Here is a 14,280-nt window from a genome sequence, read left to right as displayed (position 1 = left end):
TTAATTACCTGTCCATAGTAGAGTCGCCAAGCTGTAGCAACCATCTTTCGGGTGGGGCCGGAATTGGGCTTCGACTTGAATAAAACATGTTAGAGCCACCACCGATCATTTAAAAAATATTTAGGTTGATCGGACACCATCTTACCTGATCTGCTCTTTACCAGAAATATGTTAGATTCGAGAGTCGGTTATAGTCAAGGAAGGATTATCACCCTTGAACTGCCCTTTCGGTACCGTTTTAATTTGTCGGTTGTCTTAATTGCGGAAATTAAAATTTAAATCGACATTTAAAAATTCAATTCAAATTACTTACCTTTGATCGATTGAAATTACTACTGAAAAAGTCAAAAAGATGTTAGATAGTAAAATAAAAGAAATATCAAATAAAAATTAAATAAAAAGGAACAAATAAAATAATATAAATAAATAAATCAAGAAGGAAATATTAAAAAAATAAAATAAAAATGTTATATATAAAAATGTTAAAATAAAACAAAAGAAGAAAATATTAAATTTCAGGAAAAAATAATAAAATATTAAAAATATTAAAAGAGAAAATAAAAATAAAACAAAATGAAACAAAAAAAGTGGGAAAATAAAAATAGAACAAAATAAAAAAATATTAAATTTTAATCAAGATACAAATAAGAAAAATTAAATAAAGGATCAACTTGAAATGAATTAAAATTCATAGATCAAATTAATTCTAAAAATGAGCTGCAAGAGAAAAATAAAAGGTTAGGAGATTAAATTGCAAAATACAGGAAGTATAATCGAGGATCAAATCGAAATAATTCAAAATTTAAAGGATAATTTATAACAGGTGACCAAAATGAATTACACATCAAAAGTTAAGAGATTACAGAAATAATTTAACTATCTCCTATTTGCACAAATGTTCCTCGTCTAAAAATAGCCAAAAAAACCTTAAAAATATCATTTTTAAACCAAACAAAAAAAAAATAAACCCCTAAAAAAAACCTCTCAATTCTTCAACCAGGCTCGATGGTCGGCCACCACTCCGACGAAGCTCCACCGCTCCAACCGTCGCTAGGCCACCGTCTCCGGTGGCCAAAAAAACCAAACTTACCCCCAAACTTCCTCTTGACCCCCCGATATCGAATATGACCTCGAAACAACGCGATAACCTCTAGATCGGAGCATATCTAGCCTAAAAGTTATGGTTTTTTTTTATTATTTTTTTGGCGAAAAAACCTCTTCTTTTTCTAGTGACCCTTCCTCTTCCGACTCTCACCGAAGGTTACTGTTTTTATTTTACACTCTTTATCCGTATTTTTTGTTGTTGTTTCTTGCTTTGCTTTTGCTTGGTGGTTTAGTTGCTTGTATTTGTGGTTTTATCTCGTTATTGTGTTTGCTCTGTGATTTTCCTTGTTGATTGATTTGTGTTGGTTGCTCTATTTGGTTATGTTGTGGGTTCTTTACTGCTTTTGGCCGGGGTTTTTATAACCCCATGGCCAGTCGTTGTGATCCCGTAAATGACGAATTTGTTACCACGGTTGCGCGATGTTCGTGGTTGTTTGTGGGTTGACCAAAAACCTCGGGATGATGCAGTCCTAGGTTCTTCGGCCGGACGTTTCGGTTGATTTCTGTTGTGGCCGGCGGTGCTGCTCTTGAAGATGAAACCCTAACATACATCAGGTCTCTTGTTTGCCCGGTTTAGTGACTTGCTGGGTATTCGGGCTTTACCCGATCTTGGCCTACTGGGTCAGGCAGACCCTGACTTGGACCCTTACCTTCGCTGGACTCATTTTGGACTTTGGATTTATTAGACCTGAAAAACCAAAAAAACTACGAAAGATATTGATTATTAAAATAATAAATTAATATAATATATAATAATAAAAAATAATTTTTAAAACTATATATGATATATGTTTTAAAAAATTATTTTCGAAACTATATAATATATATGTTTTCAAAAATTATTTTTCAAAAATTATTATATATATTTTCAAAAACATGTTTTCAAAAACTATTTATTATATATATATTTCCAAAATGTTTTCAAAACTATATAATATATATATTCAAAAATCATTTCCAAAACTATATAATATATGTTTTTCAAAACTGTTTTCAAAACTATATAATATATATATTTTTCAAAAACCGATTTTTTTAAAAAATATATTATATGTTTTCAATAACCGTTTTTTAAAAATTATATGTTATACGTTTTTTGAAAATGTTTTTAAAAATTATACTATATTATTATATATTAAAAAAACTTCAGACGAAAATGAGTGTCTACAGCTTATTATGGCGTATCTTTGTTTTTTTTAATTTTTAATAATTATACATTTATGACACTTTTTTCTGTCTTTATGGCACAATTTTTCTCTGGCTTTATGACATATTTTCTATCATTTGACCGTTTATTTTGTTTATCATTTTTTTATGATTGAATTTGAAATCGTCACGATTGGTCGAGATGACACTTATTTATTATCATGTTGATTTTCCTTGATTTGGACCCTTGAATTGGATATACGATTTACGTTCGTGGATAGTATTTTTACGTCGTTCGATTTTGATTTGCGATTTTTCGGTGGTCTTTAAATATCTCTATCCATTTTGTGGTTTGTTTGTAGATGCAGTTAGATTTATTCGTATTTACCTTTTGTTCGAGTTTATTTGGTTAAGTTTTTTAAACTTTTCCTTATGGTCCTTACATAAACCTAAGTGACTAGTTTTATTGTGTTTAGGAAAATATCTTTATTATATGTTAATTTACGATTGTGGTTGTAACCTTTATTGTAATTTGAATATTCTATATATTTAATAAAATTAGTCATTTTTATAAAAAATAAATAATAAAATTAAAAAAATCAAAATTAATTTTACAACTTATGAATAATGTATAAACGGATAACAAAATTAATTTAATATTTTACAAATATTTTAAAATATATACATAAATTTTAAATTTTTTAAAAAGTATAATGACTTAACTAAAATATATAATACATCGCTTGTCGGGGCCAAAGTAAAAAAACCTGTCTCCTTCCCGTTTATCTGTAAAAAACGAAAAATAAAAGTATAACAAGTTCTACCGTGTCTGATTAATTATATTTTTTTATGAAATGAACAAAAAATAATAAGCTTACCCCTTCGTATCTAGGGTTCCATTTCTCCCTTCCTTCAACATTTCAGAACTCTCAAGTCATCAACAAAAGGAAATCTCAGAGCACTGATTGAGTAACTGCGATGGCCAGACGAAGAGATGAGGAAGATGATGATGTTGATGACGAAGAGTACGAAGACGAGGAGGAGCAGTTGATGGACGACGAGGATTACGACGAGGATGAAGATGTAGGGAGAGGTCAAGCTGGTTCAAGTAAGAAGCGACGCAGATCTGATTTCATCGATGACTTGGCGGAGGAGGACGACGAGGAAGACGAAGACGATGAGGTTTACGTTGGCGGCGGCAAAAAGCATAGCAGGGCTCCGCGTTTTGGCTCTCAGTTTTTTGATCTTGAAGCACAGGTGGATAGCGATGAGGAAGAGGAAGAAGAGGAGGGCGAAGACGGTAACTTCCTCTGCTTTCTTTTGATTTTAGTCTTATTGAGATCGAAATTGCTATTGAAGTGAAAAAAATTAGTGTGCTCGAATCCGAGTTTATGTTCAGTTAAATGAAGTTTAGTTCATTTTTAGAAATTATTTTAATCTTTCAATGCTTAAGCTAGTTCACTATGGTATTTTTGGAGGTTGCAATTACATGCTCTTTTAATAAAGGTCTCTTTATCTCAATTCTGGTTCAAGAATCCTCATAATATTTTACTATTTAGGATTGAATATAGATTCTTTTCCCGCTTTTTTTTCCCTTTTTTTTCCTTTTTTGCTGAACATTGCCAAAATTTATGTATGTGGCATTTATATTAGTAACTTTTGACAATTTCAGAATCATATGTTGCAGATGTTACTGTAATGTTTGCAGCTGTTAAATGTAATTGAAAATCGTTATTGTTGACATATAATGATATAGCATCAGTTTTTTTAGATCCGGAAGTCTCGAAAGGCTTAAATTTTAGATTGAGTATTCGAACCTTTTTTCTCTTTGAATGTCTTTGGAATCCATTTTGTATATCACTCTTCACATCTATTGAAAGGCCTCTTTACCTTCTAAGTTTGTTTAAATAACAGTATTCTCTTTAGTTGATTGTATGTCATTCTAATATCCATGTAATCATGGGTTGGGATACCTAGCACCTCCTCTGCAAAATTGTTAGAATTTTTCTTCGTTTTGGAGTTTAAATTATTCAATTGAAATTTCTGAGCTTACCTTCTTTCTCCTTCCCTATTTGTATGCTAGGCAGGTTGAAAAAGAAATAATTTTTCTGTAATTCTTGATTCGCTTCTGTGGGCAGTTCTGTTGCTGTAAATTGTACCTCTGTTGGATACTTAGCACCAGTTCCTCTGCAAATTCTAAGAATTTTTCTTGATTTGGAATATTCAAATTATTCCATTGAATTTCTTGGTTTACTTTATTTTTCCTCCCCTGTTGAACTTCTTAGTTTTTAGCAAATTGTGTTCGAGAATCTTTTGGTTAACAAATATGTCAATTTCACCTAAAGTTGATTGGTTATTATAAGCTCATGCAGTAGCGAAAGCTTGTAGAGAAATGATGAGTGAAATCCATGCATCCATATCTCATGGTTTATATCATTCTTCTTGGCTTAATATAAAAAAATTACTCAACCTATATCTCTTTTTCATTTAGTAAACCTATTTCCATTCAATGTATATGTCTATTGTTTTCGACGTTATTATTTTAAGTGCCTAGTCCATCACGGCTGTTAAAAAAAATGCCGTCAACCACTAAAAATGTAACACATGATGTCATATATAAATTTTTAAAAATTTTATTTAAAAAAATTAAAATTTTTATTATTTTTGAAAAAACTCCAAAAATTCTCTAAAATATCAAAAAAAAAAAATCCCAAAATCCTTAAACCCAAAGCATCAACCCACTTGTCGGCCGTCTCCTGCCGCTGCCGCCCCTGCTGGCTGCCTACTTACCTGTCGCTGGCTGTCACCTACAACCTTAATCCCCAAAATCCCTAAACCTAAATCCCTAAATCTAAACCCTAAATTCTAAGACACACATCCATCCTAATCGACAGGTGATAGTCGACGGGTGAGTGGATGATCACTGACGGTGATGGTGGTTGGCGGCGGAATTAAGGGATATTTTGGAGTTTTATGAATTTGGGATATTTTCTGAAAAATAAGACAAGTTGGGATTTTCGAAAATTTATTAATTTTATTTTTTTAGAGTTGAAGGAAATAAAAAGTTAGGCCACCTGTCAAAAACTGATTAGTTGACTAATTTTTAATAGATTTATTTATCGATTGTGACGGACCATACACTTAAAATATTAACGTAAAAAATGTTGACACCTACATTGACCGAAAAAAATTAGGCACCTAAATAAGAAAAAAAGGTATAGTTTGGACTTTTTTATATATTGAACTTTATTTCATTGCCTTTAAAAATGCTTTTCTAAAGCAATATTTCTTTCAATTATCCAAAAAGATAAATGCCACTTGGTTTGGCTGGAGAGGCATTTCATATCAGCACATCTAAATGAACGGTAAACCTGTATGGGATAGTTCCATGGCAAGCTATTACTGATATATTTGACAACTGGAAATGCAGATTTCTTGGTTGACAATGGAGCTGATATACCTGACGAAGATGTCGGTAGAAGGATGCACCGTCGCCCATTACTGAGAGAGGATGAACAAGAAGATGTTGAAGCTCTTGAGAGAAGCATTCAGGCAAGGTATGCAAGATCAAGTCACACAGATTATGATGAGGAGACAACTGATGTGGAACAGCAAGCACTTTTACCATCAGTAAGAGATCCAAAGCTATGGATGGTGAAATGTGCGGTATGCTAATGTTTTTTCTGTGCAACTTAAGTTTTGGAGTTCTGCTGTTGGACAGAAATGGTTTCATGGAATTTAACTAAGGTAATCTTTATGTGCTAGATTGGTCGTGAACGAGAGACTGCTGTTTGCCTCATGCAGAAATTCATTGATAAAGGAACTGAAATGCAAATCAGGTCTGTTATTGCTCTTGATCACCTAAAAAATTACATTTATGTTGAAGCAGACAAGGAAGCCCATGTGCGACAGGTATGCGATTGTTGCCGCTTTGGCTTTATTTTTCACGATTGGCTTAGCTTTAAATATCTAAACATATATTTGTTGACCAACTTTGATCTTCTGCAGGCTGTCAAAGGTCTACGTAATATATTTGCAACAAAGATAATGCTTGTTCCAATTAGAGAAATGACTGATGTTTTATCAGTTGAAAGCAAAGCGATTGATCTTTCAAGAGATACCTGGGTCAGAATGAAGATTGGAACATATAAGGGTGATCTTGCTCAAGTATGAGTTTTGCCCTTGCCGCTTCCGCGAGTAGTTCTTTTTCAACTTTTATAGTCTGACTCCTAAATCCTAATTTCCATTTTGTAGGTAGTTGACGTGGATAATGTGCGGCAGAGAGTCACTGTGAAATTGATTCCTAGGATTGACTTACAGGCTCTTGCGAATAAATTGGTATGAAATGGATTACTTTCACTCAAGGTGTTTATCTCATAGACTGTGAATGCTAATACCTTTCAATTGAATTTTATTTTAATATTCTTATTCAGCCATAGAAGTTTTGCTGTCTATCTAAGAATTGCACAGTTAGTACAGAAGTAAACTGATATGGTATTAACTATTTAGTTCTCTTTCCTTGTTTTGTTGTCCTTGATCTACTCATTTACTATTTCATTCAGGAAGGAAGAGAAGTTGCACAGAAGAAAGCCTTTGTCCCTCCTCCTCGTTTTATGAATGTTGATGAAGTTAGGTAGTCTCAAATGATTCCAACCTCTAATGTAAAATTTTATACACATGTATTTGGTTCATGTTAGCATATATTCCTTAATTTTTTTCGTAGGGAACTCCATATTCGTGTAGAGCGCAGGCGAGATCCGGTTACTGGTGCTTACTTTGAGAATATTGGTGGCATGTTATTTAAAGATGGGTTCTTGTACAAAACAGTGTCTATGAAGTCAATTAGTGCTCAAAACATAAAACCAACTTTCGATGAACTCGAAAAGTTTCGGACACCTAGCACAAGTGGAGGTGAAATGGTCTGCTTGTCAACTTTGTTCTCAAACAGGAAGAAAGGCCACTTCATGAAGGGTGACGCAGTTATTGTTGTCAAGGGGGATTTAAAAAATTTAAAGGGATGGGTTGAAAAGGTTGAGGAAGAGAATGTCCATATCAGACCAGAAATGAAAGGCCTTCCAGTAAGAATTCAGTCACTATTTGTTTTCTTTGAACTAATATTTTGATTGCTGGTGTGCTTGCAAGTTCAGTATTGCCAAATGCCAGGACATTCTTAGCTTTTGATGATCTTTTGCAGAAAACTCTTGCTGTTAATGAGAAAGAGCTGTGCAAGTACTTTGAGCCTGGGAATCACGTGAAGGTTGTGTCTGGGACAAAGGAAGGTGCAACTGGCATGGTTGTCAAGGTTGAGCAACATGTGCTCATCATTTTATCTGATACAACCAAAGAACATGCGAGTGAAGTATCCTTTTGAGTCTGGTTTTGATCTCAGGATTATCATAGTTGAAAAATAATTGGCATTTTGTTTTATTAGATCCGTGTTTTTGCTGATGATGTTATTGAGAGCTCTGAAGTAACTACTGGTATTACAAAAATTGGAGAGTATGAGCTTCATGACCTTGTGCTACTAGAGTAAGTAGCTTCTTGCTGAAATATTTTATTCAGTCTTTTAAATAAATTTGCGAGTCTGACACATTCATTCTTTTGTTGCAGTAACAATAGCTTTGGTGTAATTATACGTGTAGAAAGTGAAGCATTTCAGGTATATAAACCACTTTTGAATGACATGGTATTGAGTGCTCCTTTTTAGAATATGCCCTTAGTGTTGTACATTTTTCTTTTAGGTTCTTAAGGGTGTCCCAGAAAGACCAGAGGTTTCTCTTGTAAAATTAAGGGAAATCAAATGCAAGCTTGAGAAGAAATTTAATGTGCAAGACAAATACAGGAATACTGTTTCTGTGAAAGATGTGGTTAGGATCCTTGAAGGACCTTGCAAAGTAAGATTTTTCGAATTTGATTTATCCTATTAGTTATTTTACGTATTTTTAGTTTACAAACTGTTTTCCTGTATCATATCAGGGGAAACAAGGCCCTGTAGAGCACATATATAAAGGAGTATTGTTCGTGTATGATCGACATCACCTTGAGCATGCTGGCTTTATATGTGCTAAAGCCGATTCTTGTTGTTTAGTGGGAGGATCACGTTCTAATGGTGACAGAAATGTAAGCCTTTTCTGCTGTTCTTTTCATTGTTATTTCATGTATAACTCGAACCATTCTCATTGTAGCATATTTGATTCAATATTTTAGGGTGGTTCTTTGTCAAGATTTGGTGGCTTCAAGGCTCAACCCCGTGTACCACCTTCACCGAGGAGATTTTCTAGGGGAGGAGGTCCTCCATTCGATTGTATGTTGCTGACTGTCTTACTATCCTTGTTTATCAAAATTTTATGGTTATCGAATTTCTTTGAATTGTTATTTTCTTGGGGTCTATTAACTTTTGCCTCTTTCAAACAGCCGGAGGTAGGCACAGAGGTGGAAGACGAGGCCATGATGCTTTGGTTGGTACTACTGTGAAAATTCGCCAGGGTCCTTATAAGGGTTACCGTGGACGTGTCGTAGATATTAAAGGTCAATCAGTTCGAGTTGAGTTAGAGTCTCAAATGAAAGTCGTTACAGGCAAGTCCAGATTAATGTTTAAAATGTTCTCTCCTTCAGTTTGGTATATATGGCTTATAGAACTTGTTTCCTGTCTGCAGTCGATTGCAATTTTATATCTGATAATGTGGTTATTTCAACACCCTACCGGTAAATTTGGTTTCTTCAAAATTCCTTGGTTTTTATCGGACTATGAAAAACATGTTGCTATATCTCTCTGACATTATATGTTTTATTTTGTTTCACCAGTGATACATCCCGGTATGGTATGGGAAGTGAAACACCTATGCACCCTTCACGAACTCCTTTACATCCATACATGACTCCTATGAGGGATCCTGGAGGTATTTTTTATTGCATTTTTCTTATGCTTTTATTTTGGATACTTACCTTTTAATTGACGATGTTATTTAGTAAGTTACTGATAATAATAATAATATAGTTACTTTTATGTCATCTGCAGCAACACCAATCCATGATGGCATGAGAACACCTATGCGTGACAGGGCCTGGAATCCTTATGCACCGATGAGTCCACCCATGTCTCTGAGTAGATTCCAGTCATCTGGAGAATCCCAAATTAATGATTTACTTTCATGCTGTTATTTGATTCATTGTTTTGTTATGATGACTGCAAATTAGGGATAATTGGGAAGAAGGAAACCCTGCCTCTTGGGGAACCAGTCCTCAGTATCAGGTTAGGATTCTTGCAGAATTAAGTGCTATCTGCGAAATAGCTATGTTTCTTCTTATTATATTTATTCAGATATGTAAAGTAACTGGAACGATGTTCCTTTCAGCCAGGAAGTCCTTCAAGGGCATATGAAGCACCTACTCCTGGTTCTGGTTGGGCTGGTACTCCTGGCGGTAATTACACCGAGACTGGAACACCAAGAGATAGCAGTTCAGCTTATGGTACTGTTTTATCCGTTTTTTCCTATTTGAATGTTTGTGTTTTTTTTGGTACGACTCATTTCTATGTTTGGTGCAGCCAACGCTCCAAGTCCTTATATGCCATCAACACCAAGTGGGCAACCAATGACACCAAGCTCGGGATCCTATATTCCGGGTACACCTGGAGGGCAGCCAATGACACCAGGAACTGGTCTTGATATGATGTCTCCAGTAATAGGTGCTATTTCTATTCGGTTCTTCATTTTCAGAGAAGTGAACTATCTTCATTCAAACTGGCTAGCAGATAATTTAAGGAATTTAAATTCTCATAAGATCCATTTATTAATCTTATATTAAAGACATTGGTTCCAATTGCTGATGAGCTTATCTTGGAGGATTTTTTTAATTGTTTCTGTTAAGAATTTTGGATCCATTATTGCATTTTTGAATAGTTTTTACTGAATAAACTAGGTCCCGGGTACTTCTGTAGGGATTTTTATCTGGAGTTATCATCTTCTTTACGGTTCTACATGTGTAAGAAAATAAAAGAAAAGGTGAACTATAATTACCCTAAATCCAAATTAACATCCACCTATCTGCAGGTGCTGACACTGAAGGACCATGGTTCATGCCAGATATTTTGGTCAACGTTCGTAAATCTGGAGACGAGACTCTTGGAATCATCCAAGAGGTGTTTCCGGTATGTCTTATTTCAATTTGGTGATCATTTTTTCTTCTTGATTGGACAAAGTTCTTGTTGAAACCTCAAACCATGGATGGAACACAACCGACGCAAAATTTTATGTGGAGGCGAACTTATAAAATTTTAGGAGGGAACGAACTTATAAAATTTTAGGGGACGATTATTAATAGAAATACAATTAAAATATCTAAAATATATGATAATTAGAAATATTCATGGGGAGTGATGCTCCCAGCCACCGCCCTTCGGTCTAGGGATAAAAGCAAGATTTTATGTTTGGGAGGCTAACTTAAAATATTTTAGGATAGGGTTACTTATAAAAATTGTAGGAGGCAAAAACATATTATCAATAAAAAATACAAAGTAAATATCTAAGAATTTGAAATTTTTAAGGGGGCGATTGGCCTCACTTGTTTTCCTTTCGGTTCATCCGTGATTGTTATCCAAGTCGAGTTATCATATAGTTGTATCTAATATTCATCTGAGTTGGGATTATAAGCATGGCTATCCGTTATTGAATATTATTTTTATAATATGGATTGATGGATGATGATGCAGGATGGGCCATGTAAGGTAGCCTTGGGGTCACATGAAAGTGGTGATAGTGTAATCGCAATGCCAAGTGAGATGGAGATAGTGCCACCAAGGAAATCGGACAAGATCAAAATCATGGGTGGCTCACTTCGCGGTGCTACCGGTAAGCTAATTGGCGTGGATGGCACGGATGGCATTGTTAGGATAGATGACAGTCTTGATGTCAAGATATTAGACTTGGTTATACTTGCAAAATTGCACTAAACCACCTCTTTAACTCTATTAAAAAAGACAATGTACATTATGATTCTTGTTTTAGTGTCTTATTTCTTGGGGTAAATCATCATTTATTTCATTATTTCTTATTAATAATATTAGTGAGATGAATTACTAGATTCTTAAAGCAAGGTTAGAGGTTTGAATTTTGACGTTTGCAAATGGAGTAAATTGGATTAAGATGGTCATCTCCATAGTGTGTCTCTGTAAAATTTGATTTGGATAGGTTAGTAGCATGGGCAAAATTAAAAATTTATTAAAGCGGAGATTTAATTATTTTCTATTTTCCATAAATATTTTTTTAATTGAGGGGCTTGGTAGATTTTTCTTTATTTATATATATATATATTAATTAATTAATATTTTTAAAAAAATGACGAGAATCAAGGCTCCTCTTGATTCCATGAAGGTTTGTCCATAGTCGATAGATCATGTATCAGTGATTAATTCAAAAAGAACAAATTATCTAAGATTTATTTAGTATTTAAATTTAATATTTGAGAGATAAATTTTAATTAATTATTATTTCAACTGAGATTTAAAATGTTATTATATTAAAGGATTAAGGGAATCAATTTCTCTCAATCTTGAATATAGTAATTTATTTTGAATGCAGTAATTTATTTTGAATGCTATTTAAAAAAATAAAGTTTACTTATTAGATTGCCTTTTATTTAGATTACTTAGCAAGCGATCTTTTGTTGATGTTATTTTCTTATTTGGTGTTTTATTAACTTCTCACCTAATAAATAATTTAGAGTGAGTGACATACGTCGATGTATATTACTAATGATGTGCACGATATGCATTACTAATATAAAAATATAGTAAAATTTATAAATGGTCATTAAAATTATTAAAATGATTTAATTTGTCAATGGATTTTTAAAAGTTATAAAATAGACATCAAACTTTGAATTTTATTTAAAGGGTAATCTATGTCAAATACCACTCATCTTTATGCTCGGGATCGAAAATACCACTGACGTTTTAATTTTGCCAATTTTAGCACTGACGTTTATGTTTCACTTCAATTTTGCCACTCCGTTGTTAATCCGTTAACGACACGATGACGTGGCATGGACGGGCCGTGACGGTGATGACATGGATGCCTTACAAAAACAACGTCGTTTCAACACAACTATTTTTGATTCAAGCAAAACGACGTCGTTTTGCTTGAAAAAATTATTGAAATATTATGCAACTAAAGGGATTTGAACCCCAAACCCCTTAAAATTAAATTGAATACTTAACCATTCAACTACATTATATTTTTTTTGTTATAATTTCTATAAAAGTTTTAAAATTTTAAAACTCCAATTAACAATGTTTGAACCCCAAATAAAATTGTTGCTTCATCAGGCATTCCATGTGTTTGCTTCATCTCAAAAAATATTTTCAATGCATCTTCAGCATAACTGTTTTTGGCAAACCCGAATATCATCGAGTTCCAGCAACTAATACCGTTCTTGCTATTCATTTCATTGAAAACTTGCACAGAACATTTTACTTCACCGCATTTAGCATTCATATCTACAAGGGCACTAGTTGTTAACTCGTCTGAAACATAATCGGTATTATAAACTAGTGCATGGATCTGTCTGCCTACTTGCAAAGAAGATAAAACAGCAAATGCTCTAAGGACACTAACAAATGTAGCTTGGCCGGGCAATACATTGCAGCTACGCATATCTCGGAAGAAGCGTAAGGCCTCCTCATTGCAGTCATTTTGCGTATGACCTGAAATTAAAGCAGTCCATACAACGGCACTTTCCCGGTTTTTGAACTCTTCAAACAGATTTCCTGCATCTGTATCTCTAAGGGAGTTCAGGTACATGCACAGGAGAGAAACCCCCAAGAATTGGCATACATTGAGGCATCTAAAAGATAGTGGATTTTCCTTCCGACGTTCAACTTATGAGGTTCATTACAGGCATCTAAAAGGCTAGTGTATGTTACTTCAGATGGTTTCAATCCATCCACCTGCATATCTTTTAGTAGGATAACTGCTCGATCTAAATCATTTGGTTCATATCCAACAATCATAGAGTTCATGGAGACCACGCTCCATTGAGGCATATCATAAAGGACTTTGTCTGCATCCCCAATGGCCCCAGATTTGGCATACATGTCAATAAGGGAACTTATTGCATAGAGGCTCTTATCTAAACTAGATTTGACTGCAAGAAAATGGACTTGCTTCCCTTCCTCAAGACTCTGAACATTTGTACAAGCACTGAGTATACCAGTCAAGGAAACTTCATCGGGAACAATCCCATATAAAATCATTCTTCGAAACATTCTAAAAGCCTCAAGCTAATTCTAATCTTGCATGTATCCAACAATAATTGTATTCCAAGAAACGTTATCTCTATCTTTTATGATCTCAAATTGCTTCCTTGCATCCTCTAAAGCACCAGATTTTGCATACATATCAACCAATGCATTTGCCACAAACAAATTTGATGCAAATTTGTTCTTTATAATAAACCCATGAAATTGGCGACCTATTTCCAGACATCCTAAGGTAGCACATGAACTCAAGATACTTGTATAGGTGAACTCATCAGGGTGAGAATCAGATCGATTCATCTGAGAAAACAACACGAGGACCTCATCGGTGTATGCGCACCCATTTTGCACCAAACCTCCGAGCATTGCATTCCACAAGACAACATTTTTCTCATTCAACTCATCAAACCTCCGTCTACATGACCCACGGCTATTGCTCTGACACCGGCTGGCTCTTTCAGAAGATTTGCCTAAGTTTTTTCACTTGGGGTTACGCTGTTTTCGCCGCCGATCTCTTTAGTCATGGCAGATCCGATGGTCTTCGTTGTTACTTAGGTACTTTCCACTGGAGTGGCCGTATTGAATCATCATAGCCGTCGACATTGGAGTTCCACTGGAAAAAAAGACATATGTCACGTTATAGCGAAAGTTTACGAAGATAACAAATGCCCCGTCGCAAATTCTACAATACCTTTGAAAACTATGATGATTTAACTCCACCTCCAGTGCCTCCCAACACGGTAAAGAAAAAACAACGATGCAGAAAAAGGAAAACG

General features: G+C 34.3%; 1 protein-coding gene and 1 pseudogene across 3 annotated transcripts; one reads left to right on the top strand and one right to left on the bottom strand.

The window, feature by feature from the left end:
* Nucleotides 1–3,139: 3,139 nt before the first annotated feature.
* On the top strand, nucleotides 3,140–11,218 carry LOC120206946 (putative transcription elongation factor SPT5 homolog 1). 3 transcript variants are annotated; one of them, XM_039206506.1, is made up of 22 exons: nucleotides 3,142–3,550; nucleotides 5,681–5,916; nucleotides 6,016–6,162; nucleotides 6,259–6,417; nucleotides 6,505–6,588; nucleotides 6,813–6,883; nucleotides 6,974–7,328; nucleotides 7,445–7,600; nucleotides 7,682–7,779; nucleotides 7,861–7,909; nucleotides 7,992–8,144; nucleotides 8,227–8,370; nucleotides 8,458–8,554; nucleotides 8,665–8,778; nucleotides 8,907–8,955; nucleotides 9,055–9,149; nucleotides 9,269–9,347; nucleotides 9,448–9,502; nucleotides 9,606–9,720; nucleotides 9,797–9,937; nucleotides 10,302–10,399; nucleotides 10,961–11,218. In XM_039206506.1, the coding sequence occupies exons 1-22, from the start codon at nucleotides 3,229–3,231 to the stop codon at nucleotides 11,198–11,200; spliced, it is 3,057 nt and encodes a 1,018-aa protein (XP_039062437.1). In that variant the 5' UTR covers nucleotides 3,142–3,228; the 3' UTR covers nucleotides 11,201–11,218. The 3 variants fall into 3 exon arrangements, 2 of the variants coding, with proteins under 2 accessions (XP_039062437.1, XP_039062434.1); XM_039206503.1 differs by having other exon boundaries at nucleotides 8,665–8,826; XR_005524157.1 differs by lacking the exon at nucleotides 10,961–11,218 and having other exon boundaries at nucleotides 3,140–3,550; nucleotides 8,665–8,826; nucleotides 9,610–9,720.
* Nucleotides 11,219–12,512: 1,294 nt separating this feature from the next.
* LOC120207597 lies at nucleotides 12,513–14,028 on the bottom strand (annotated as a pseudogene).
* Nucleotides 14,029–14,280: the final 252 nt, after the last annotated feature.

The sequence above is a fragment of the Hibiscus syriacus genome, unplaced genomic scaffold, assembly GCF_006381635.1.
Source record: "Hibiscus syriacus cultivar Baekdansim isolate YM2019G1 unplaced genomic scaffold, ASM638163v2 tig00000477_pilon, whole genome shotgun sequence".
Lineage (NCBI taxonomy): Eukaryota > Viridiplantae > Streptophyta > Magnoliopsida > Malvales > Malvaceae > Hibiscus > Hibiscus syriacus.
Note: the sequence above shows the minus strand (reverse complement) of the source record. Positions and strands in the feature narration are given on the sequence as shown.